Source organism: Phalaenopsis equestris, unplaced genomic scaffold, assembly GCF_001263595.1.
Source record: "Phalaenopsis equestris unplaced genomic scaffold, ASM126359v1 Scaffold000002, whole genome shotgun sequence".
NCBI classification, from domain to species: domain Eukaryota; kingdom Viridiplantae; phylum Streptophyta; class Magnoliopsida; order Asparagales; family Orchidaceae; genus Phalaenopsis; species Phalaenopsis equestris.
In genome coordinates, this window is record NW_018164444.1 from 44,610,061 (window position 1) to 44,637,970 (window position 27,910).

The 27,910-nt window shown below is 34.4% G+C and overlaps 1 protein-coding gene across 2 annotated transcripts in view; it reads right to left on the minus strand.

The window, feature by feature from the left end:
• Positions 1-26,543, minus strand: part of LOC110021769 — a gene marked incomplete at its 3' end in the record, with an annotated part of 48,191 nt that extends 21,648 nt beyond the window's left edge. Inside the window, 2 exon segments of one of the 2 annotated variants that reach the window (XM_020720397.1) lie at positions 25,994-26,097; positions 26,235-26,543. In XM_020720397.1, the coding sequence (XP_020576056.1) occupies positions 25,994-26,020 (27 nt within the window). 2 annotated transcript variants of the gene reach the window in all.
• Positions 26,544-27,910: the final 1,367 nt, after the last annotated feature.

The window sequence follows — 27,910 nt, forward strand, 5'->3', positions numbered from 1 at the left end:
ACTTGAATTTATAGTTGAAGTTTAGTTGGAGCTTGTTATTTGAATATTATCAAGCATCAATCCTGTAAACTTTAGTCATTGTGAGGACGGGTGTCAGACTTAGTGAGAGAAACCTCAGTCTTGTTAATTTTGGTCTTAATCAAGAGGATGTTATGAAAAATAACGACAATAAAAATGAAAAAATAGGATAAAAATATTGCAAACAAGAAATAACACACAAATTTACGTGGTTCGACTAATTTGCTTACGTCCACGGAACTGCAGAGGATTTTATTACTTCGAGAAATTACATCGTCAAGCGCTTCAATGTTTACAAAAAAACTTCCTTTCTCTTTCTCTTCCTTTCTCTCATTTAGCTCTTAAGAGGACTTGACTTAGCACTTATGACAGACCAAAATATGTTATTTAATGAAAGTGGGAGAGAAGTAGGTGAGACGCAGTAGGTGAGGCACGGTAGGTGAGGTAGTTAAATCACAGACTTCATATATTTAATAATTTTACTATTTGGAGACTGGGACACATACTGCATCATCTGCTGGCTGTATCGACCTTTTTTCCTCGAACATGATATCCTCCACCTCTGCAACTCAAAGCCACTGTTTTCAAGCTAGAAAACTAACTGAAGCTGCACACAACTTTAGTTTCTCAAGAGTGACACAGTTGATGTATCACTGTCAACATAGCCTTGTACCTCCAAGTTCTTTTCTGTGTTACTCATGTGTATCACTGTCAACATAACCTTGTACCTCCAAGTTCTTTTCTGTGTTACTCATGTATCCTGCCTCTGCTGAAAGTCTTTTTCAACAAGTCCAATCTTGTACCTCTTACTGTCATCACGCTCAGTCTTGACTCGGTACACACTCTTTTTGTGCAATGTATTCTTTCCTGGTGGAAGTTCTGTTAGCTCCCACTTGCTCGAATTTTCAACTTACAAGATTTCTTCATAATTATGTGGTTCTCCACCATCTGTCTGTGAAACAATACGAATGGGTGCTCCAAACCCACTCTATTTTTTACTTCAATCACTGTCCTGCACTGTAGCTCTGGTAGATCAACAAACTTTACCTTTCTACAGTAACTAGAGCCTTCAAGAGATGCTACTGAAGAAGGTCCCCACACATCTGTGTGTACAAGATTCAGTTTTCCTGCTCTTGGCACTCTGTCACCTTTCAAGAAACTACCTTCTTCTGTTTCTCCATATGACACCTTCGACTCATGTGTCTACGCCTGAGTAAACCTGTAGTCATATATAGTGTGTTAATTTTCTTATCCCGAACCAGTACTAATGCTCCTTTGGTAACTTTCCAGGTGTTATATGAGAACATTAGTGAATGACCACCCTCATTGAGCTGCCCAAGCAGAAATGAGGTTTTTCTTCAACTCAAGAACGTGTCTGATCTTTTGCAAAGTTCATTTACTCTTGTTAGGGAGTGCAATATCAATGTCTCCCATCCCCACCATGTTCAGAGCTTTTCCATCAGCCAAATATACTTTCTCAAAATCACCTGCAATATAGTTTTGCATTAACTCTCGGTGGGAGGATGTATGGAAAGAAGCCTCTAAATTCAGTATCCAGTCATCGACAAAACTATGAACTATTAGCAATAGTGCATCTTGTATTTATTCAGTTACCATATTTGCGCTATGATTCTCCTTCTTAGGATTCCTACAGTTCATTTTTATGTGGTTAGCCTTGCCACAATTCCAGCAAGTTGCCTGCTGATCAGATTTTAATTTTGATCTTCCTCTGTTTGAGTTCATGTTCTGTGATCTCCCTCTGGAATCAACAATCAGTGCCGAACTCGAATCGGATGTCTCGTCAGAATCTTTTCTGTGAACTTTTTCAGCCAAAATCAAATCACGAATATCATTATATTTTAGTTTGGATTTACCTGCAAACCTGTTAACTGTCATCATCATGGCTTCCCAGCTATTTGACAATGAAGCCAACAATATCAACGCACGTATCTCATCGTCAAAGTCAATTTCAACCGACGATAATTGATTTATGATAGTATTAAAATCATCAGGTGTTAAGCAACAGACACATTTTTCACCATCTTCAAGTTGAATAACTTTTTAATGAAGTACACATTGTTATTCGTCGATGGCTTTTCATACATACCTGATAAAGCCTCCATGAGATCTGCAGTAATCCTCTCCTTAATGACGTTGTGGGAAACAGATCTCGACAGAGTTAATCGTATAACCCTCAGAACCTATCTATCCAACAAATTTCATTTCTCGTTTATCTTTTCTGGCTTCATTTTCAGTAACGAAAGATGAAATTTTTTTTCATAGAGGTGGTCCTCTATCTGCATCATTCAGTAACCAAAATTTGTGTCATTAAACATCTCGATCCCTGATGTCATGACTTCGTCTCCGCCTATCGTTCTTTCTTAGATGCAAAACCACGGCTTTGTACCAATTGTTATGAAAAACTATGACAATAAAGTGAAAAAACTAGATCAAAAAATTGCAAATCAGAAAATAATACACAGATTTACGTGGTTCAGCTAATTTGCCTATATCCATGAACCTGCAGAGGATTTTATTACTTCTAGAAATTACACCGTCGAGCTCCTCGACGTTTACAAAAAAAACTTCATTTCTCTTTCTCTCTTTCTTTCTCTCTCTTAGCTCTCAAGAGGACTTGTCTTAGTACTTATGACAGACCAAAAGAGACTATTTAAAGAAAACGGGAGAGAGGTAGTTGGAGAGATAGGTGAGGCGCGGTAGGTGAGGTAGGTAAGTCACATGATCCATATATTTAACAGAGAATTGGATTATCAAAATGAGACTTACGATTTTGCCCTATGAATAAGGCGGCCTACTCAAGAGCGTGCTTAGCTTAAATAAGATTTAATTTTAAAAAGAGATTTATAAAGTTTAATGATACTTGCACCTTTCTTGAAAAATGATAATTAGAGTTAATTTTATGTTTTATCCTGCACAACATTCTCAAACGTTTAAATTCAATAATTTAAAATCTCATCAGAACACATACCAATATTTTCAGTTCATGGATTCAGATAATTTAATATATTTAGCATATGTTTTCAAACATATCATTTTAATATTAAACTCAATTTAAACCCACACAGTATTTTCAGACTAAATATTGTACTTTGTGTGTTGTTCGGAGCACATGTGAGTTAGTGTTTGACTGCTTTCACGCATCTTGATGGCATTTACACCACCCACGTGTTCAATTTTTGATGTCCTTGAATGTTCAAGTACGAAAGGCAATTATATGCTTCCCAATGCATTTTAGCATTTTAATAGACCGTCTTTTGATATGTTCACGTGTTCTAAAAGTACCAAATTTATTGTTTGTATGAATGTATCATTGGAATACATGTAAATATTTCATTTTAGGCCTTAGGCTTAGCTTTTTATCCGCTTTTAGATGTGTTGCGAATCCGGTGACATCTATGTCGTTTTAATTTTTTATCGTGAATTTGATTCATAGTTTGCTGAATTTTTGAATATTCAATGATGCTTCACTGAGGTTTGTTATTGATCAGCTAATATTTCTATAGGCTTTCTGTATCCTTCATTTACATTCAATGTATATCTTTTCAATCCGATAGAATGATTTGAATATTCATTGGAAGGTCCTATTACAACATCATAGACAAGCTATCAAATCAAGCTCTTGTTCATAAGCGAAGAACCAAACTCATTGTGATTTTTCTGTTGTTCAATTTTGCGTCCAATTTAACTACTCTGTAGTTCATCTAATGTGAGGTGTAGTGATCTAAGCATACATTGAAAAGTTGTGTTCATGCTCGTAGGTGGGCTGTCAAAGCTTCAGTTATGTTTTTGTTGTTGTTTAGTTTTGAACTTCACTTGATGCAACATATATTTTATTCTTTAACCTTCACTTTATTCACATAAACCATTTTGTAACTTTGGTTTTGTTGCTTTTAAGCCTAGGTATTTATTTTAATTTTGTTCTTTTACAAGCTAAATTTAGTCCATAGTCGGTGAAAAATTTGTCAGCCTCCTAACGTCACCCACATGTAAGGGGACTTCAACATCTGCTCTCTCTAACTTTTACATCGGGAAAGTTAGTTCTTACCAGCATATCTAATCAAGCGTGCATTGCTGGTGTCGTGGGACTTCAACATCTGCATAAAAGAAGCACAGAGTTTCCTTGTTGCATTGGAATAACATACATGGGCACTTAAATTTTATTATTTTTTTCTGTCACGTTGGAACAAAAGTGACATGCACTTGAGATTTTCAGTATTATACCTTTCGCACGAGATTAACAATGACAATGAAATAATGATGAATATGCATGGATTTCAAGAAACTTCCTTTCTTTTTTTGGTTCATTGATTTTTTGCTCTCTCTAGTTGGACGAGAGCAGGTTGCGTGGCTTGGGTGCGGGATGGGCAGCTTAGGAGAGGAATGTAGAGGGTTGCATGTGAATGTGGAGAGGGCAATGATGATTTGGAGCTTGGAAGGAGCTAGGAGAGACGTCACACTAACTTGGTTATAGAGCCGAACACGAGGAGGAGAGCATCAACAAGTTTGGGAGTTGTATGTGAAGGTGAAGAGGGAGGTGAAGTCTTTGCTGCTTTTGAATTGGGAGAGTGGCGGAACACATGGTCTCCTAAGGCATGTTGAATGTTCTTTGCCCTGAGAGGCTCCCAAGAAGGTTCATTAACAGGTGAACTGAGCGGGAAATGGATGATGTGGCTTGGTTACTTGCCTGGGTCGTGCCGATAGAAATACGAAAATGTGAAGTAGAGGTTGTTGGGTATTCGTGGAAAACAAGAGGGAATCGGGTGACTCGTGAGATGAGCGGGGTTGAATGTGTGAGTAGCATGAGAGTGCAGAGGATACAAGAGCGGAAGAGGGAGTAGGAGCGATAGAAAAAGATGAGAATGTATGGTGCATTTAATAAAATAAGAGAGAAGTTGCGTAGGATTACGATGGTTATATTCTTCTTTTCTCCCGTATGCGAAAAAAAGAAGGCCGTCTGTGGAAGTAGGATATGGACAGTTTTGTCAGCGATAGGTTTAATAGTGTAGGGAGAGATGCAGATAATTTTTGGAAATAGATTTGAGAGACCCCGAAGAAAAACTTAAAAGAATATCGCAAAAAACAAAAAAAAAATCAAATAAAACACAAAGAACTCAAAAATTTAACGTGGAAAAATGGGAGAACGACAAAAAATTCATGGAGCCATCGCACTAATAAATACACTAGGAAAAAATGGGGAGAATTGTATAAATTACATTGAGTCTCTCTTGCCTCTCTTTTCTTTGGAACTCAAGTAGGCTCTTTCCTCTCACCTTACACCAGAGATTGAAATCCTATTCTCGACACAAATAGTTATGCAGTGAAGTTGAAACATTAAACTTGAACTGCTTGAATTCTATTATTGGCATTAGGGTGCTGCGATAGGGGGCTGCGGTGCTTCAATGGACATTGCAATGCTGACCTCCAAGTGCTACAATGTGAAGTACTCAGGTTCCAGGATCTGGACACGGTGTTGTAGTGCTCCCTTCTTAGCGTTGGGGCGCTACTGTTCCAAGCGCTGGGTTGCATCTAGGTGTTGCAACGCTCAATCCAGGAAATAAAACTTTATGGGGAAAAGTTCTTGAACCCAAAATTGGACGGACGCCTCTATACCACCCCGAAAAACTCACCGTCATGCTTGAACAAAAATACTGAGGGCTATAAGTGAGCAATTGATCAATGCAATCAGGCTCCACATAATAACAATCTTTCACTTGAGCATTGATTGTAATCAACCTCACCCATTCAAAAAATTGTAATATTTTCATAGTTTTGAACTATGTCGTGGCACATCCTAATCTCAACCATTTTGAACGCCAACTAAAGCCAATCATAGTTTTAGTTTCTCAACTGTTACAACCTTTGGTTAACATATCTGTGAGATTCTGAGCTGTGTGTCTTCTCCAAAGATAATTGACCATCTTCTAGGAATGAACAAATGAAATGATACTTGAGCTGAATGTGTTTCGTCTTGACATGAAAGACAACATTCTTTGCTAGATGAATGATACTAATACTGTCACTATAAAAGTTTCCATTCCCTTGCTACTTGTCCACTTCTGTTATAAAGCTCTGTGGTTAAATTATTTTCTTGCCAACCACAATTATTATAGTAATATACTTAGCTTTCTGCAAACCTGTTAACTGTCATCATCATGGCTTCCCAGCTATTTGACAATGAAGCCAACAATATCAACGCACGGATCTCAGTATTGAAATCATTCAGGTGTAGAGCAACAAACACACTTTCCTCCATCTTCAAGTTGAATAATTTTTTAGGTGTTAAGCAACAGACACATTTTTCACCATCTTCAAGTTGAATAACTTTTTAATGAAGTACACATTGTTATTCGTCGATGGCTTTTCATACATACCTGATAAAGCCTCCATGAGATCTGCAGTAATCCTCTCCTTAATGACGTTGTGGGAAACAGATCTCGACAGAGTTAATCGTATAACCCTCAGAACCTATCTATCCAACAAATTTCATTTCTCGTTCATCTTTTCTGGCTTCATTTTCAGTAACGAAAGATGAAATTTTTTTTCATAGAGGTGGTCCTCTATCTGCATCATTCAGTAACCAAAATTTGTGTCATTAAACATCTCGATCCCTGATGTCATGACTTCGTCTCCGCCTATCGTTCTTTCTTAGATGCAAAACTACGGCTCTGTACCAATTGTTATGAAAAACTATGACAATAAAGTGAAAAAACTAGATCAAAAAATTGCAAATCAGAAAATAATACACAGATTTACGTGGTTCAGCTAATTTGCCTATATCCATGAACCTGCAGAGGATTTTATTACTTCTAGAAATTACACCGTCGAGCTCCTCGACGTTTACAAAAAAACTTCATTTCTCTTTCTCTCTTTCTTTCTCTCTCTTAGCTCTCAAGAGGACTTGTCTTAGTACTTATGACAGACCAAAAGAGACTATTTAAAGAAAACGGGAGAGAGGTAGTTGGAGAGAGGTAGGTGAGGAGAAAACGGGAGAGAGGTAGTTGGAGAGATAGGTGAGGCGCGGTAGGTGAGGTAGGTAAGTCACATGATCCATATATTTAACAGAGAATTGGATTATCAAAATGAGACTTACGATTTTGCCCTATGAATAAGGCGGCCTACTCAAGAGCGTGCTTAGCTTAAATAAGATTTAATTTTAAAAAGAGATTTATAAAGTTTAATGATACTTGCACCTTTCTTGAAAAATGATAATTAGAGTTAATTTTATGTTTTATCCTGCACAACATTCTCAAACGTTTAAATTCAATAATTTAAAATCTCATCAGAACACATACCAATATTTTCAGTTCATGGATTCAGATAATTTAATATATTTAGCATATGTTTTCAAACATATCATTTTAATATTAAACTCAATTTAAACCCACACAGTATTTTCAGACTAAATATTGTACTTTGTGTGTTGTTCGGAGCACATGTGAGTTAGTGTTTGACTGCTTTCACGCATCTTGATGGCATTTACACCACCCACGTGTTCAATTTTTGATGTCCTTGAATGTTCAAGTACGAAAGGCAATTATATGCTTCCCAATGCATTTTAGCATTTTAATAGACCGTCTTTTGATATGTTCACGTGTTCTAAAAGTACCAAATTTATTGTTTGTATGAATGTATCATTGGAATACATGTAAATATTTCATTTTAGGCCTTAGGCTTAGCTTTTTATCCGCTTTTAGATGTGTTGCGAATCCGGTGACATCTATGTCGTTTTAATTTTTTATCGTGAATTTGATTCATAGTTTGCTGAATTTTTGAATATTCAATGATGCTTCACTGAGGTTTGTTATTGATCAGCTAATATTTCTATAGGCTTTCTGTATCCTTCATTTACATTCAATGTATATCTTTTCAATCCGATAGAATGATTTGAATATTCATTGGAAGGTCCTATTACAACATCATAGACAAGCTATCAAATCAAGCTCTTGTTCATAAGCGAAGAACCAAACTCATTGTGATTTTTCTGTTGTTCAATTTTGCGTCCAATTTAACTACTCTGTAGTTCATCTAATGTGAGGTGTAGTGATCTAAGCATACATTGAAAAGTTGTGTTCATGCTCGTAGGTGGGCTGTCAAAGCTTCAGTTATGTTTTTGTTGTTGTTTAGTTTTGAACTTCACTTGATGCAACATATATTTTATTCTTTAACCTTCACTTTATTCACATAAACCATTTTGTAACTTTGGTTTTGTTGCTTTTAAGCCTAGGTATTTATTTTAATTTTGTTCTTTTACAAGCTAAATTTAGTCCATAGTCGGTGAAAAATTTGTCAGCCTCCTAACGTCACCCACATGTAAGGGGACTTCAACATCTGCTCTCTCTAACTTTTACATCGGGAAAGTTAGTTCTTACCAGCATATCTAATCAAGCGTGCATTGCTGGTGTCGTGGGACTTCAACATCTGCATAAAAGAAGCACAGAGTTTCCTTGTTGCATTGGAATAACATACATGGGCACTTAAATTTTATTATTTTTTTCTGTCACGTTGGAACAAAAGTGACATGCACTTGAGATTTTCAGTATTATACCTTTCGCACGAGATTAACAATGACAATGAAATAATGATGAATATGCATGGATTTCAAGAAACTTCCTTTCTTTTTTTGGTTCATTGATTTTTTGCTCTCTCTAGTTGGACGAGAGCAGGTTGCGTGGCTTGGGTGCGGGATGGGCAGCTTAGGAGAGGAATGTAGAGGGTTGCATGTGAATGTGGAGAGGGCAATGATGATTTGGAGCTTGGAAGGAGCTAGGAGAGACGTCACACTAACTTGGTTATAGAGCCGAACACGAGGAGGAGAGCATCAACAAGTTTGGGAGTTGTATGTGAAGGTGAAGAGGGAGGTGAAGTCTTTGCTGCTTTTGAATTGGGAGAGTGGCGGAACACATGGTCTCCTAAGGCATGTTGAATGTTCTTTGCCCTGAGAGGCTCCCAAGAAGGTTCATTAACAGGTGAACTGAGCGGGAAATGGATGATGTGGCTTGGTTACTTGCCTGGGTCGTGCCGATAGAAATACGAAAATGTGAAGTAGAGGTTGTTGGGTATTCGTGGAAAACAAGAGGGAATCGGGTGACTCGTGAGATGAGCGGGGTTGAATGTGTGAGTAGCATGAGAGTGCAGAGGATACAAGAGCGGAAGAGGGAGTAGGAGCGATAGAAAAAGATGAGAATGTATGGTGCATTTAATAAAATAAGAGAGAAGTTGCGTAGGATTACGATGGTTATATTCTTCTTTTCTCCCGTATGCGAAAAAGAAAAGGTGGTCTGTGGAAGTAGGATATGGACAGTTTTGTCAGAGATAGGTTTAATAGTGTAGGGAGAGATGCAGATAATTTTTGGAAATAGATTTGAGAGACCCCGAAGAAAAACTTAAAAGAATATCGCAAAAAACAAAAAAAAAAAATCAAATAAAACACAAAGAACTCAAAAATTTAACGTGGAAAAATGGGAGAACGACAAAAAATTCATGGAGCCATCGCACTAATAAATACACTAGGAAAAAATGGGGAGAATTGTATAAATTACATTGAGTCTCTCTTGCCTCTCTTTTCTTTGGAACTCAAGTAGGCTCTTTCCTCTCACCTTACACCAGAGATTGAAATCCTATTCTCGACACAAATAGTTATGCAGTGAAGTTGAAACATTAAACTTGAACTGCTTGAATTCTATTATTGGCATTAGGGTGCTGCGATAGGGGGCTGCGGTGCTTCAATGGACATTGCAATGCTGACCTCCAAGTGCTACAATGTGAAGTACTCAGGTTCCAGGATCTGGACACGGTGTTGTAGTGCTCCCTTCTTAGCGTTGGGGCGCTACTGTTCCAAGCGCTGGGTTGCATCTAGGTGTTGCAACGCTCAATCCAGGAAATAAAACTTTATGGGGAAAAGTTCTTGAACCCAAAATTGGACGGACGCCTCTATACCACCCCGAAAAACTCACCGTCATGCTTGAACAAAAATACTGAGGGCTATAAGTGAGCAATTGATCAATGCAATCAGGCTCCACATAATAACAATCTTTCACTTGAGCATTGATTGTAATCAACCTCACCCATTCAAAAAATTGTAATATTTTCATAGTTTTGAACTATGTCGTGGCACATCCTAATCTCAACCATTTTGAACGCCAACTAAAGCCAATCATAGTTTTAGTTTCTCAACTGTTACAACCTTTGGTTAACATATCTGTGAGATTCTGAGCTGTGTGTCTTCTCCAAAGATAATTGACCATCTTCTAGGAATGAACAAATGAAATGATACTTGAGCTGAATGTGTTTCGTCTTGACATGAAAGACAACATTCTTTGCTAGATGAATGATACTAATACTGTCACTATAAAAGTTTCCATTCCCTTGCTACTTGTCCACTTCTGTTATAAAGCTCTGTGGTTAAATTATTTTCTTGCCAACCACAATTATTATAGTAATATACTTAGCTTTTGTAGTCGATAATGCAACAATCTTTTGTAAATTGGAAACCCAACTCACTGCTATCTTGTTCTAAAATGAAGATTTAACCTTTTGTACTTCTACTATCAATATCTCCGGTCATATATGAATTTATATATTCATGTAAATTAATCCCCACACTTTTGAAGCAATTTGCCTTTTTGACTGTTCCTCTCAATTATTTAAGAATCAACTTACTGCGTTCCAACGATGTTTCCCAAGATTACTCATATACTGGTTGAACACTCGCACTGTATGTGTAATATTTGGTCTTGTATATATCATCACATATATCAAACTTCTAATTACTGAAGCATATAGAGTTCTCATCCTTATTTGCTTTGCTTCAGGCTTAGATGATTGTTCTATATATAGATTAAAGTGATTATCTAAATGGGTGCAAACATATGTTGTCTCACTCATGTTGAATCTGTACATATAATTTCCCTGTTGATTCTCATACCAAAGATTTTCTTGGTTAGATCTGAGTAATTCATTCCAAACTCTCTTGATAATTGTTCCTTAAAGTCTCTGATCGTCTCCATATTTATCACTACAATCAGCATGTCACTCACAAACAGAAGAAACACAATATGATAATTATCAAATTGTTTAATGAAACAATAATGATCTATCTGCAGTTCTTGTACCCACTGTCTAGCATAAATTTGTCAACTCTTTTTTACACAATCTTGTTGTTTGCTTCAAATTATAAATGCTGTTTTTTCACTCTATAGACTATTTTCTTCTCTTGGACCTGAATATCCCTGTGGTTGCACCATATACAGGTCTTTTAAATCACCTTATAAGAAGATTGTCATTATATCCATCTACTGCAGATATAAATTTTCTTGTACTAAGCTTAACACAACTCTGATAGTTGTCATCTTCACTATTGGATAAAATATCTCAATGTAGTCAACTCCTTTATCATAAAATTCTTTTACAACAAGTATTGCTTGTAGCGCTTGCTAGAATCTGACTCTTCTTTCAGCTTATAAACCTATTTGTTGTGCAATGACTTTTTTTGTCATCTGTAGTTCTGGTAATTCTCATGTCTGATATGACATTAGTGTCTGGATCTTGCCATCCATGATAAGCTCTCTCTTTTGAGTCTTCAACTTGAGTGACCTCATCATAGCACTCATTCACTACTGTCAGTCAACAATAGATAGTACAAAGAAGAATACTTCTGTATAGGTTGTATTTTTGCTAGGTCTTTAAACTTCAATAGCAGGTGCCTGTGGAATTTCTTGCGCTTCATCAAATTGAGCACCTTTCTTGATGATTTGAGTCTCCTATCTCAAGGTCTTCAAAATTAACTAATTAACAATCCTGAGTTCTGTTTTTGTCATTGTAAATCTCCATTTCATTGAAAGTGATATCCTTGCTCCTAATGAATTTTTTATCCTGATAGTTTAAAAAATTTTAACCAAATTCATCTGAGTCATGCCCGATAAAAATGCACTTACAGATTTTGAATCAAGCTTACTCTTAGATCCCTTATCAACATGAACATATGATGAGAAATTAAATACTTTCATGTGAGATAGATTACATCTTTGCCATTCTGCGCTTTTGCAGGTAAGCCATCATTCAAAGATATTGATCGATCATGATTTATCAAATTGCAGTATTCACTTTTTATGCCTAAAGTTGTTTGACATGTTTGCATGCAATCTTATACTCTATTAACACTCTGTGATGGTTCTATTTATGTGTTCAACAACACCATTTTATTGTGGTGTCCTTAAAACAAATGAATCCGTGTCTGATTCCTTATGAAGCACAATAACCATTAAATCTCTGATCACGATACTCGCTATCATTATCTGATCTAAGGCACTTTAATCTCAAACCTTATTCTCAATCATATATCAAAGACATCAGATTTAAATTTCAAGTACACATACATTTCTGATGTGAACATCAATGAAAGTGCCAAAATATATAAAACATTAAATAGACTGAACTGGAGTAGAACCTCATACGTCAGTATGTAATAACTCAAGCTTTTTGGACTTCATATTTGACCCACTTTTAGGGACAGTAATATTCTTTTGCTTGTCATAAATTCGCTCTTCACAAAAATCTAAGTCTATAGACTTTAAAACTTGAATTTAGTCTTTAGAAATGAGACTTCATATCTTTGTCACACATATAACCAAGTCTGCAGTGCCGAAGACCTATATCAACTTTTGTTCCAGCTACTCTCATGGATTCAAATATCTTATTGATTAGATAAGCGGTACCTTCAATGTTCTCTCCAACCATCACCATTGCACCTTTAGCCACCTTCCAGTAATCACCTGTGAAAGTGGTCATATACTCTGATCTCGCAAGCTGACTCACAAAAATCATTATTCTCATCAAACATGGAACATGTCTAACTTCATTTAGTTTCCAAATTGATCAATTTGACAACCTGATATTATCATCACCATTTTCAATAATAATGTTGGCCTTGTTATCACCCAAATACACTTTACCTAGATTATATTGAGTGTAGTTTTTGAACACTTCTTTGCTGTGGCAAGCATGAAAAGAAACACTTGTGTTTACTATCCACGATTTAGTACTATTTAAGGATAAAATAATTGAGTCACTTTGTATTTCATCTGTGGAGATATTTGTAGAGATTTGCACTCCTTTTTAAAGTGACATTTTTCCCCACTGTTCCAACATTCACTTCTGCTTTTTTTCTCTTCCTGATTTGCATTTCCCTCTCCTGGACTTAAATTTGTTCTTGTGTTTCTATCCGGATTCTTCTAATTTCAACATTTAAAGCATAATTTGAAGTTTCACCGCTCGCCTTCTTGAAAACTTCATTAAGTACTAATCCCACAATATTATCAAAGTTAACTTCACATTACTTGAAAAGTTACTCACCACAGTCCCACAATATTATCAAAGTTAACTTCACATTACTTGAAAAGTTACTCACCACAGTACGTAGTCTATCCAAACTAGTTGACAATGAAGATAATAGTAACATTGCTTGTATCTTATTATCAAATTTGATGGCAAAAGAACATAATTGGTTTGTCACAATATTGAAGTTATTATGGTGTTGAGCCACTTAACTACCATTTGTCATCTTCATATTGAATAACCTCTACATAAGAAAAACTTTGATTGAAGTCTAATGCTTATCATACATTCTTCTTTGTTCATCCATGAGATCAACAATAGTCATTCCATAAACAATATTGAAAACAACATATGAGGAAAGTGAAAGTTAGATCAAACCTAGTGCTATTCAATCATGAACTTCCCATTTTTCTAAAGTCACGATTTTGGCTTCTTAGTGATTTAATCTAGTGGCAAATATAGTTTCTTTTGATATAAAATAATCTTCAATTTGCATTTTCTAGAAAGCAAAATTCGAACCATTGAACTTCCTATCCTTATACATCGATTTGTTGGCATTACTCCCACTCAAACTAAGTATCTTCAGAAAATCTCGCCATGATACCACCTGTTGTGATATATGTTTATAATTCAATGAAATCAATTTGTGAGTTTTGAAGTAAAATTTAGAATAATAGCGCACAAAATAAAAAAAAATCACAAAATAATAAAAATATTAATATTTAACGTGACAATATTTGAGAATGGGAAAAACTGTGGAGCCACACCTTACCAATAAATCTACTATGAGCAATGAGAAGAATTGTACAAATTACATCATATTTAGGCCTCCCTTCTCTATGAAACTCAAGAACACTCATTCTTCTTACCTTTACGTAAGGCAAATCAAAATTCTATCCTCAACAATCACACAGTCTCGTAATAAAGCCAAAATTATAAACATGAACTGCATCACAGTGCCCCGACGCTCCAACATGCGTTGTGATGCTGATCTTCAAGCGCTGCAAAGTTGAGCACTCGGGCTCCAGAACCTGGCCCTGGCGCTGCGATGCCCTTCCATGCGCTAGGCGCTGTCCCAAAATCCAAAGCAGAGGAACATCCCCTAGTACCCCCTCGACAAGCTTACCGTCAAGCATGAACGACAAAACTAAGGGCTAAGTGAACAATCGATCATCACAATCTAGCTCCCATTAATAACAAGTAGTAATTTATGCATCATTGCCATGTGCACAAAGACTCGAAAATATGTGTATGTTCAGCGTTTTGAATAAACTCACATGATCCATTTTGTGAGCAAACAATTTTAATTAACTTGGGTGATGGTCAAGGTGATTTGAATCTGGTTCGTGCGATGTCGCTTCCTGTCTTGTCATTTTCACCAGGGCTACTCCTTTTGACCATAGAATGTTCGTCCTAGGATAATTTCGATGCTTTCACTCAATGATAAAATTTGTTTTGCAAATGGGCACTTTTCAAGTGACTCTAGTTGTGATCAAGACATTCTAACCTCATTGCACGACGTTGCATTCTTTCATTCACCGTTCTTGTGAAGTGGCATATATTAGGTAATTTTGGCATTCTAGACGTGCTAACAATGACTATTTTACAAACTAGCGATATTTCAAGTGGCTTAAAGCGCGATTGAGATAGTTGTGGTCTCAATTTACAAGATGTCGCATTCATCATTCACCAATCACGATTCGTTAGATTGATTTGGCTTGTCGAATGTAAATTGAGGTTAACAAGTATGGGGCAGATATAAAGCGAATCGTGCTTGTTGCAAACTAGTTGACCTCGTAGATCTAAAAAAAATTATTTGGATGTCACGCTAAGAGTTTCACCTTACGGATCTCCAAGATTTTGGTTGGATGTCATGCTAGAAATAGCCTTTTATTTTGTAGATCTCCTCATATATTGTCAGTGTAGATGGAAAGTATAAATTTGGGCTTTGACATGCAGGCTTGTATCATTAGAGATTGATATTGGATTAGTACTGCTTTTTTCTTTGAAGAAGTCTTTGCAAACTAATGCCTGCTTTGAAAGTGAAATCTTGCCCAAAAGTTAGTGTTTGATTTAAATTTTTTTTTTAGCGCAACTGTATTAGCTTTCTTAGCCTATTCAAGTTTTCATTTGCCAATGCCTTATGCTTGACGGAATTGATGGAGAGTTAACTTGATTTATTTTTGTTGATTTTTCAAGAGAAAATTGAGGTTACATTTTGCCCTATACTAATAATTAGTGCACATGTGAGAGAATTGATCCCACTTATCTCTATTGGCTTGTCGGAGTAAAGAAATACATTCTATCCTATGCTTCATGTTTTGACAGACTTGATCAAAGGATGCGTGTTGGTGACCTAGCCCTTAAGCTTGTTTTAGGTTAACGACAAGAACTTGTTGGCCTAGTACTTGGTGCTTTGTGGACTCATTGACCACTAATTCCCTTGGTTCAACCTTAGGCTTTATATGAACACTAGGATATTTTCCTTGGTTTTGTGCTTTGTCGGATTTGTGGAAGAAAAAAAACCCTCTACCTATGCTTTATGATTGATCAGTCCTATTGAAGAGGATATTGAATTTAGCTTGATATCTCACCGAGCAAGTCATCCCCTTAAATTTTCTTGACAATCTTGGTCAATTGAGAATTTATTTTTTGATCCCATCCTCTTAAACTTATTAAGTTGGATAGGTTAAAGATTAAATAGTTGTTCCTGGATTGACGAAGCTAGAGCCTTTCATTGCGGCGTTAGCTTGTTGAGTTCTAAAAACAATCGATAACTCAACAACTTTAGGCGTGTTCAGTCTGACCTCTAGGACTTGCTCAAATCTTGAATCGCAGCTATGGAGGATTGTTTCTCTGATTTGATATGTTGAAACTTGTAGACTTTTGAGTCTTCTTTCTTGATTTTAAAGATCTTAAAATTTATATGCTTTCGATTGCTTTCACTTGTTTGCAAGAATATTTCTTGAATGACCATTATCTCTTTTATTGACATAATTTATCAACAAGTCCCGTGAATCTAGACGCATGAGTTTGTCAAGCTAGATGAGATTAGGTAAAACAACCATCATCATTGGCCTAACAAATTAGGGGCTTTCTCATTATGACAGTAGTTTGTTGAGTGTAAAAGCAGACAATGACTCTTTCATGGTTTGTTGAGTTCGACTTGCAATATCTAGCTAAGTCCTAGGCAGGTTTTAGATAGACCTGTGCTCTTGTCATCGTTAGACTAAAACCTTAGCTTGTTGTTTGAAGAGAGCAACCGATTGCTTTACCATATTAGGGCTTGTTGAGCAATAAATGACCGACAAACAGGGTTTGTTATGTCTAACCTTTGCAACTCGTTTGGGTCTTATACTTAATCAAAAAGAGGGTTGCACTTCAATTTAGTTGAAACTTAATAGATTCTAAAAGATCTTTTCGCCCTATTTTTAGAATCATCGCAAGTCCTCATCGCAAGTCTCAAGGCCTGCATGGTAATGGATTTAGAGCAGGATTTAACTTAAATCTTGCCAAACAGTTATTTTGAACAAAATAAATCCGCAATTTTGGTCAATCCAGATTTCAGCCTAAAAGCCTATACTTACTAAATCCCTAAAAGCCTATACTTACTAAATCCCGTGAATTGGCAAATTTAGTAAATCTAGGATGGGCATGCGCGTGAAAGGAAGATGTGAAGTTATCTTTTGGAAAGAGCAGAATGGAAAGAGGAGAAAGAAATTTTGAGTCTCTGCAGATCGCGATCCTGTTGTTGCCTTCCTAGTTATCTCTAATAGAAACTATTAAAGAGGAGATAGATTTGTGATTTTATTTTATTTTTTATTTAAGTTAACTTTATTATATTAATTGGGTAATAGTTAATAATTAATTAATAAATTAATAAATTAAAAATAATTAATAAATTTAGATATAATTATTTAATAGTTAGTTAATGAATACAAAATAATTTAAATTGTAAGTAATTATTAATTAATACAATTAATAACTAATTAATTTAAAATTATAGTTGATTTATTATTTAACAAGTAATTTGTTTAATAATTTTTAAATTAATAACTTAATTAGCATAATTAGAACTAAATTGAAATTGAATTTAATTAAATTTAATAATTGTTTTTTATTTTATTAATAATATATATATATATATATATATATATTAGAAAAAAGCCCAAGTGCTAATATATTAAAATGGAAAAAATACATAAATGTTGTAAGAGAGGGCCTAAAGGAAAACTCAACTCACACAATACAACATACACAAAACTGAAATAAAGTAAAGATACATAAAGGTAAAAAACCAAAAAGCCACAAAATTGTGCGAAAGTGCTAGGGACGTCCTATTTTAGTTCGTCCTACTTTAGTCCTCTCTCTTTCTCTATTTCTCAGAATTGAGTCTGCTAACAAATTAGTAAGGTGAGTGTCATTGTTCGAAGTAACCAAAGTATCATCCATCAGATTCTTGAGCTCAAGTAGGTCTCCATTTTTTTCCATTCTTCATCTTCATCTTTCTTCCTCCTGGATGTGTAGACATATCATTCCTCATCCGATGATTGACTCATCTGATCAATAAATTGTTCCAAACTTTGCGGGACAGGTGTACGCTGTTGCACAACATGATTCGCGTGAACCTGAGTAACAGTTACAACTTGCTCGACTTGATGAGGCGGTAGTGAAACAGTAGAAGTATTGCCACCTGTAATAGCGGTGATAGATTCTAGGGCATGTGGGGTCTGAAGAATCTCTCTCTCACCCACGATAGGAGGTTCCAGAGACGGCTGAATGGTTGTAATATTGCCTGCGAGAATATTGATGTCTTCGGGGGTATTCTTTTGATGATCAATAGTGTCAATAACTTGGAGCTGATCAGGAGAAGATGAAATCACAGCCTCTGGTAGAACAAACCTCTGGTAGAGCACTGTGTTTTTTTGGTCTGAGGTGTGGATGTAGATGGTGGCATTGAGAACTGGAGTGGCCGAAATACGACAGTTTAAACAATCCGAAGAAAAATGCTCAATCACTACCTTTTGTCAATACCCATGATGTTGTGTCCAACTTTCCGATGGACGAAAAAGATTAAAAGTGGGAATGCTCGTTTTTAGTGGCTTACCATAATCTGAGACGATGGACGAAAAAGATTAAAAGTGAGAATGCTCGTTTTTAGTGGCTTACCATAATCTGAGACAATAGTGTACAAATTATTTTGAGGAAAATAATAAAATTTCAGATTAGGGAGGCAAATCGAAACCGGAATGATCAGAGGTTCCGTCCTGGGGGTCAAAATCCACAGACCATTTTAGAATCTTTGTTGTTCTGTTATCAATTCAGATTATCCTTCTAGCAAATAAACGTGTGTAACCCTTTTAATTATTAATTTATATGAGAATGTGTCTTCCATCTAACAGTCCAACTTTCTACTACTCAACCAAGTGCATAAGCTCAAATTCCTTACGAATCAGCTCCATTTTGGTATGACCATACAAAAATTTTCCAACCAAATTTAGTCGACAGGAGGAATCAAGTTGAATACCTTCAGCTTCTATAAAAAGATGACAAACTTATTATTCTTTCTATTAAGTTTCTTGATAATCTACTCCCACTCAAACGAAAGAGGGAAAAAACACGATGAGGTGTACTTAAGGCATGAACACCCGCAAGATCAGTAGCATACAATCTGTCCGAAGCCATCCCCAATAGATGAAGGTGCAGTGTTAAGAATAGTGAAGAAAACAAAGAAGCGAGCAAAGTCCGAATCCAGAAAATAGGGAGCAAGAGCGGAAACCCCTATGAAGAAGCCCTGCAAATTCAGCTTGAGCAGAACGACGCCCTTCAGCCTGCAGCAAATAGACGAGGAGCGAAAACCCCTTTGAAGAAGCCCTGTGAAATCAGCTTAAGCAGAACGACGCCCTATAACCTGCAATGAACAGTACGCAACCCACCAAAATTGCAGATGCGGAGAACAAGCCAAAAGTTTTATATAGAATATTGTAATAACATAATTAAATGAGAAAGATAAAGTCGATGGTGTTAGTTTGAAAGAAGTTGTCAAGGTAGTTCCACATTAGGGGATGGAGGGGACGAATAAGATTCATTCGTTCGAATTGGAGACGTAGAGAGAGATAGAGACACACACACACACAGAGAGCAGAGGTTGAAGCCAATAGGCATAGCAAGAGACGGACAAAGTCACTTCAACATTTGAATGAGAGCGCAACCCATCTCGTGCAAAGCGGAGAACCAGAAGATGTGTGTCTTGAGTGGGTGAGGCGAGCAATGAAGACGTCACATGCATGAAGCGGTGTGGTGTTTGTGGGTGATGAGCGATCTGGTCATTTGTGGGAGAAGAGCTCGATTGCTAGAGAGACTACACAAGGTGTAGTGATGAAGTCTTGTGCAAGCTCACTTGTGAGAGATGCGAGTAGAGATGGTCAAACAAAACAAGCAAAAATAAGGTAAGATTAGGGTTTTTTATGTTTTTTAATAATAACGTATTAAATGCTAATGTTATGTTTTATTAAAAATAATAGAAATCAAAGACTAGATTATTAGGATTGCAAGAAGAAAGTTTGCGACAATAAATGTTAATTTTTATTTGAAATTTTATTTTTAGTCGGTTTAAATTTATGTTATTAAGTATTAAGATTAGATTTCTTGTACGAATTATTATGAGGTATGTTAATTGAAACAATTGGAAGGATTGTTTATCTTATAGAAGAAATAAAATTGAGTTAATTTGATCATGTGCTTATATTTTGCTGATTAAATATTTAATCCTTGAGTAGCTAGAAGTCATGAGATATGTTGTTATCTAATTGATTTGTGAAAAATAAATAAATAAAAGTTTGGAGAACCCCATATTATATTATAAATAACATTTTTAATTTTGTGATTAGCGAAATTGACCTTAAATAATTTTGTAGTTGAGAAAGGCTGAAGTGGTTAGTGAAAAAAAATAAGTCAACAAGGTTTATAAAATCATTTTATAATGTGAAAATAAGTTGAATTCAAGGTGAGTGCCTATTGTTTTATATGCATTCAATTTTTTTTTATTTAGAAATAGTTGTTTTTCAAAGAATAAAAGTATAACTATGGAAATTTAAATGGACATTATTTTTAAAATGTTTCATTTATTTTATACACGTTGACAGCTTAAAAATATTTTTATAATTAAAAGAAAATAATTGAAAAATTAAATGACTATTTATTATTTTAAATTATACCACATTTTGCATTGTATAAAAAAATTAGTAAATGGTTCAACAATTGAAAGGGATTAAACATCTTTTATATAAAAAACAAATGTTTAAGTAAATTAAGAGTTACCCACTTGTGTACCTGTATGCAAAAATAAAAATGAAAAAATGAAAATGATTTTACATTAATTGGTACAAGTTTTTAGATGGTGCTCATGAAATGACTTATTAAATAAAAAAAATTAAAATTTAAAATTTGAAAAATGATTTAATGAATTTTAATTTTATTAAAATAAAAATTTTAAAACATTGACGATTCATCATCACTTCTTTGAGCATTAATGTCTAAACATATACACTGGCTTCTTAAATAAAAAAAAAATAAAAATATAAATGTTAAAAAATGATTTAATGAATTTTAGTTTTATTAAAATAAAAAATTTAAAACATTTATGATTGATCATCACTTCTTTTGAACATTAATGTCTCAACATATAAATTATGATTTAGTTCATAATATAATTATAATTATTTACTTAAGTTATTGAAAATTTAATATATTATTTAACTATTATTAAGCCTTATGCAGTGCAAATGTTTTCCCGTTAAAAATAATTACTTCTTAACTTCATATTGTTTTAAGTTGTATGTCATACTATGCATAGTCAAGACTCTATATATTAATTCACATATTGTATATTTATGCCTAAAGTACAACTTAATATAGATTGATGATAGGATGTGAATGGTACTAAAGCATATTTTAAATTCTTATAATATTAATACTAAAAAAAATCTATGAAATGTCATGTTATGTTGGATATTTTAGCAGATTACGATGACTTATGTGGGGAGCACTTATTATATGAGCCTTAATAAGGGCCAAAATGAATATTGGACCCTTATTAACTCTTATTCTGTAGTAGTCCAGCCTTTATGAAGTGAATCGTTTCACAACTACTATGCTGGCGTACGTCTAACCCTTAATCAACAATATGTTAAGTCAATGAGCTAGGTGATCTCTCTCTCTCTCTCTGTGCATGCGCACGCGTGCACGTGTTTGTGTCTAGGGGTATAAATGAACCGAAATTGGGTGAACTCAAGGCTTGTAAGTGATTGGCTCGTTCATTTTTTTTTTTTGTTTATGTTCAACTCATTCAATTTTTGTTTTTGTTTGTCTCCTATTCAAACTCATTTGTTCGAATTAAACTCCTGTTTAACTCAAATTTGTTTCTTGTCTTATGGGATTGAAAAATATAATTAATTAAATTTTTGCAATTAAATTAAGAAAAATAATTATTTTAACAGAATGCGGTTTGAAAGCATCATTTGTAGTTCATATAATTTTTTTTTGGGAAATTGCTTAGTTCCTGGTTTTACAAGACTTCTCTCTCAAATTTCTTCCCATCGTTCCGCTGTGGGACTAAATGTGATTACTGTTAACGGAATCCATGGTCCCTTTCCGTCATTCTTGTTATTTCCCGCAAAGCATCCAAATGATGATTCAACTTGCAGTTAATTGTTGAAAGGAATGCACAATTAATTATAGAAATGTTTAGAAACAAAAAAGAGCATTTACATGCATACCACCGAATTCCTATATGTTCACATTTCTAACAGTTTTTTATATCTATGTTATCCTAATCTTAAATATCATATTAAGAACATCATCTGCTTATTTCTGGAGACATTTACATACATAAAACCCAAAATTTTAAAAGTAATAAAATTTAGCATTTTTTAAGTATACATAAAAATTAATATAAAAAGGATATAAATAAATATTATTATGTAGTTATTTAATTATTTCGAGATAAACAAGCCGAATACGAACAAACAAAACTTTGTTCGCGTTCTACTTTTTAATAAATGGAGCTCAAAAAAATTATTCATGTTCGACTCGCATGCTTAATGAATGAATTAAACATGAGCTATTTAATAAGTGGAACAAAAGCTGTTCGTGGAAAACAAGCTTTTTTTGGTAGTCTTTTGTGTGTTTGTTTCTTTGAAAATCGAGATAGCCTTTATACGATATTTTTCCAAGGCTATGACCAAGTATGAATGAGAACAGAAATTTAAAGTAAAACTAATTGTTAATAGTAGCATCTAATTAATACAGTGCATTGAATTATTGAATACTTGATTGATGTATTTTATTCTTTGCAGGTATTTATGTTTATTGCTTATGAGTGTGTCCTTTAATTTTATTATTCAAACATATCTTGATTTAAGGTTTATTGTCTGGAATAATATTTAGATTATTGTTGCTTTTATGAATTCAAATAATTATCATAGCATATTGTTATCTTTTCCTAACACCATAAATGTTATATTGAAATTATTCATCCTACTGAATTTTATAGCTCACCAAAAATTATTCTATGTATTATTTCAGTTAAAAAAAAAAAAATTGCAAGTTGTGCCATAGTTTGTCAAGATTATCTCTCTTGTCAATGTTTTGATATATAGTTTTGATGTATCAAATAAGAAGAATGTTTACAATAAAAATTAAAGATATCATGTGAATTATCTATGAAGTTTGTTAGAAAATCTGTAGTTTATTGTAAGGAATATAATTTTATAAGCTTTTTTTATTTTGGTTGTGATGAATCTATTTAATGATGATGAGAGATTTAAATAATTTGTGTTTTGTATTTATAATCTCTGTTTTGTTTGTTCTTCTATCGTTATTTAATTTTTTTGCTTGAAGATTCTTGCCATTCCTGACATCCTCATCATCTATAGAATTTTGATCCTTATTCAAGTGCATGAACCAAAACTCAAGTGAATCTTCTTTTTCAAATGTGAGGCTTGCTTATTTGTTTCAAGTTCTTCTCTGTAATCTCATCTCTTTAGTTTTATCCATCTTTGCACCTTTTCTGTCTTCTTTATTTTCTTTTTTTGGCCGTCCTAAAATAGCTTGTTTAATGCTTATATCCCTCATTTTCCTTAAAGTTTGTTCTTTGCTAATATTGTATGTGGACTTGAAAGATAACATATTTAATTCTGGAACAGTTCAGGCATCTACCAGATTTTTAAGTCCTAAACTTGAAAGAGAACATATTGAATTCTGTACAGTTCAGACATCTACCAGTTCTTAGGCCCTAAACAATTAATCCTCTGCATTGCAAGCACTTTAGATAGCCTTAAGCTGACAATTTTGATCCGTTATGTAGCTTTCTAGCTTATTTATAGAGTGATGCTGCCTTAAAATTCATGATCAAAATTGTCTTAATTAAAGTTATCACAAAGCTAGGCATCCCTGAGGTCTAAATTTGGCACTGTAATATCAGAACTGCTTTATCCCACCTTAACTTAGCAACAATTAATCAGCTAATTGTTTGAAGAATCATAAAGTTAGTGCTCTTCCATCTACCTTTATTGTTTTTCAAGCCCCCATTCTAAATGCAGGCAGCATAGGTAAGCTGCTAAACAATTAGGAGCTGTATGGTATTGGATTTAAGGTTTCCAGACGGTCATTTCACTTCTTAAATTTCCTGATTTAGAAAATCCAGATTTCACTCATTTTCAGTGTAAATCCCGGATTGGTAAATCCGGGAACGCGGGAAGAGAAAGGGGGACAAAGAGTAATTAAGTAGGAGGTGAAACATGGGTGTTTCAGTGGTCTTTGTGTGCTTAGATCCCTTCGTTGTCTTCCCAGGTAAAAGATGATTGTCACCTTACCTACTTTACTTTCTTCCCTTCATCTCTTCTTATCTTCTTTGTCCCTTTCTTCCTATTCTTCACTTTCTCTTCTCTTCTCAATTTCTCCTCCGACTGCTTTGTTCCAGCCTCTGATTTGACTGTTAGAGCTTGCGATTTAGGGAATTATGGGAAGATAGGAGTTAGGGATGAAAAGCATATTTGATATATGTTAATCTAACTAATAAAATTAAACATTTATCCTTAATCAAATCACTACTGTCCAAAATCACATCAGATGGAAAAACAGAAATTCACATTAATATTGAAAATAACTCGAGTCAACTGAGTAACTATTGAAAAAATGTACTTAATAAATTAATTAATCAAATTTATAAGCAGGTGATTATCTTAATAAAAAATTTAATCAGTGATATCAAACATCAACTAAATGATTAAATTTTTAATACTTTAATAGAATAAAAATTAATTAATTTCTATGTACTAATTAAGTAAACAAAGCTAAATTATATTTTTTTTCCTAGCAAACCAAACGGGTTTTTAAATATTAACAGAAGTTGTCAAGCAATTATATAGGATTTAATTGGATTTATTTGTCAAATAATTTTTGGGATTTAACTATTTCAGAATTTGATAAATCTGGATTTATAGGATTTAATAAATCCTAATAACCTAAATTCCAGTAGTTGTCATACAACCTTTAATGCAAGGGATCTGATGATATATATATTTACCTAATTAATTTTTTATTTGCCCCTATGGTTTAAACTGAATTTTACTTCAATTTTGTCATAGAGAAAAAATAAATCTTTTAATTATAGGATTTAATAAATCCTAGCGTTTCACAATTCCTTTACAATATTGCTTGAAATCTTGAATTTATTAAATGCTGCTATTGAAAGGATTTAGTAAATTCGGATTTACAGTATTTACTTAATCCATTACCAGATAGCCCTTGCTTTGAAACAATCTAATCAGAAACTCTTAGCCATCTCTTTAATTGAAACTAAAAACTGACACTTTCGTTTTCTATCAATCTAAGGGTGCATTTGGGGTGGTACAGTGGCAAAGCGGTGTCGCAATATAGTTTTTTCTGTTTGGTAAATTTATGTTTTGCTTGTGTTTTCAAAAAGATGAAGCTTTCAGCCGTGTTTTCAAAATGCTAAAGCTTTCTACCGTGTTTTCCTACGACGACTGGTTACTTACGGTGGCTGCTAGAAAGTTGCGGTCTTACTCTTTTAAAAAGATTTTTTTGGTAACAGCCTATACAGTATTTTGAATAGTAGCTTCTTCTTCAAATAACCACATCTGCCCCAAATAGACCCTAAATCGTAACATGTTAGTCATTTCTTTAGGAGCTAAAGCAGAATTCTAGCTGCGAGAGCCTCTCTTGCTATTCCCCCAAATTGATTCATAAAGTGCATGAAACAAACACAACAATATATTTCTTCCTCTCCCCAAAGTCACACAAAGAAGTTGAACATTACGGGAAAAAGATCCACTAAGTTTTCCAAAGCCAACTAGGGAAATCACTTTAAGAATATGAGAATTAGCAGCTGAACTTCGGATTCACAATAAAGCTTTCCTTTCTCATTAAAAAGGCACAAAACTATAAAACAAGCCAACTGATGATCATTAATGTAATCGCGTCATATGCAGAGCAGCCAAATCAACACCAATAACCAAAAGAGCAAGAATAAACCAATTCATAGAAACCCAAATAGAAGAAAACAAAGAATAGCATGGGGGAAAAAAAGGAAAAAAAATACCTCGTATCCGTTACAATGTGTCATCATTCTCCCTTCCTCTATCCGGGCCCGAAGCTATACCAATCGGTCGGATCCAGTGTCATATTCGACTCCGCAAGCTCCAACTGCAGCAAAAACAGAAGCAACCGGATCAATCACATTCAATTCAGACGCAAATCCAGCTCGAAATCGACTCCCAAGCATCACAGAGAAGACGCTTTCAGCTCCTCTATTTATACCAACGATCCTCTCAGTACCATACCGGCGGCGACAGTCTCAAAACCCTAGAACGGCTCGTCGGTCCTCCTGGCGCTTCCTCTCTCTCCACTCGCTCAGCCGACCATCTCTCTCTCTCTCTTTTCCGGCGCGCCGAACTCCTTTTCAAAAAATCTTTAGGGGGCCAACTAGCGAAGGACTCATGCCTGACGGCAGGATGGGTGGGGCCCCGGAACCCGACCTGGCTTCAGCTTAATGGGCTCATCAGGGTGGGGTACGTCGTAAGCGAACAGCTGGGCCCAGGGCCGGGCCGATTAGACAAGTCCAACGGCTGGGAAATCGGGCTTTTATTGAGCCGCTTTGGTACCTGTCTACTTAGTTTTAGTTTTAATTTAATTTAATTAATTAATTTATTTCTTTAGTGCATTCAATTTATTTTCGATTTAGATGAATGAATTTGCTGATTTTTTTTTTATTTAAATGAGACGATTAATTCATGAGCTCACACACAGCCAGAACTTCCAACCATTAAATGATGATACGTTTCATAGCCATATAAATTATATAAGAAATGTTTTGTTAAGTTGAAAAAAAAATAATCATAAAACAAAATTAACATTAAGAGATGTCTACTTCAATAGTTTATGGGAAATTATAGTCTTTTTTTATTGAAATTTAATTGTTACAAATGTATTTACAATAATAAAATAAATGGGTAACTGGTCTGCCTTCTAGTAGAGGTGCACTAATTTTTCAGGAATTAAGTGGATTTAAATAAGAAGGAATTGGGCACATCTACACAGAGTTGGCCATTATTATTATTATTATCATTATTATATTTGGGCATGTACTTATAATTTATATATCTTAGCATATTAAACCATTAAACTTATATATGGCATGTACTTATAATTTTTATATCTTAGCATATTAAACCATTAAACTTATATATTTACACACATACAACTCAAATTTTTAACATCGCATAAAAAATAGCATCATTATCAACTTCTTAAAAAAGTAAAATATACATTTTCATTCATGTGTTTATGAATATCTAACCTTGGGGGTTAGACATATAAATATAAAAGAGTTATGGGATATGGATGTAAATTTCCCTTTTTTTTTTTGTAACCTTGTGCCTCCTAAGCGCATTATTGTGTGTGGAGGCCAACAAATCATGGTCTGACACAAACCTTCTTCTCCTAAAACTTTTTTTAATAGAGGCCAAAAAATCTAATCCTAAAACCTAATAGCTTTGATAGATGTTGAATACAAATTATTTCATATTCAATGGATTTTTATTTTTAGCAATTGTGATGCTTCAAATTTATGTTTCATCTCCTTTCTTCTTAGTTCAATTGCAAATCCTCATTGGAGGAATAAGTTCTCCAATTTTTTTTCGCATTATGTTTCTTCGTTTTCATCTAGTAGGGCCTAATAGAAAAATCAGTTGTTCCGTGCTCAGCTAAAGAATGATATCTTTTGAAAAAAAAAAATTGGATTGAATGATCTTATTGCATTTTGATGTTGAGATGTTTTTCCTTTACATAACTTTTTTTCTCCACACATAATTTACATATTCTTGATTCTCCTCATTGGAGGAACAAGTTCTCCAATTTCTTTTTTGCATTATGTTTCTTCGTTTTCTTCTAGTAGGGCCTAATAGAAAAACCAGTTGTTTCGTGCTCAGCTGAAGAATGATATATTTTGAAAAAAAAA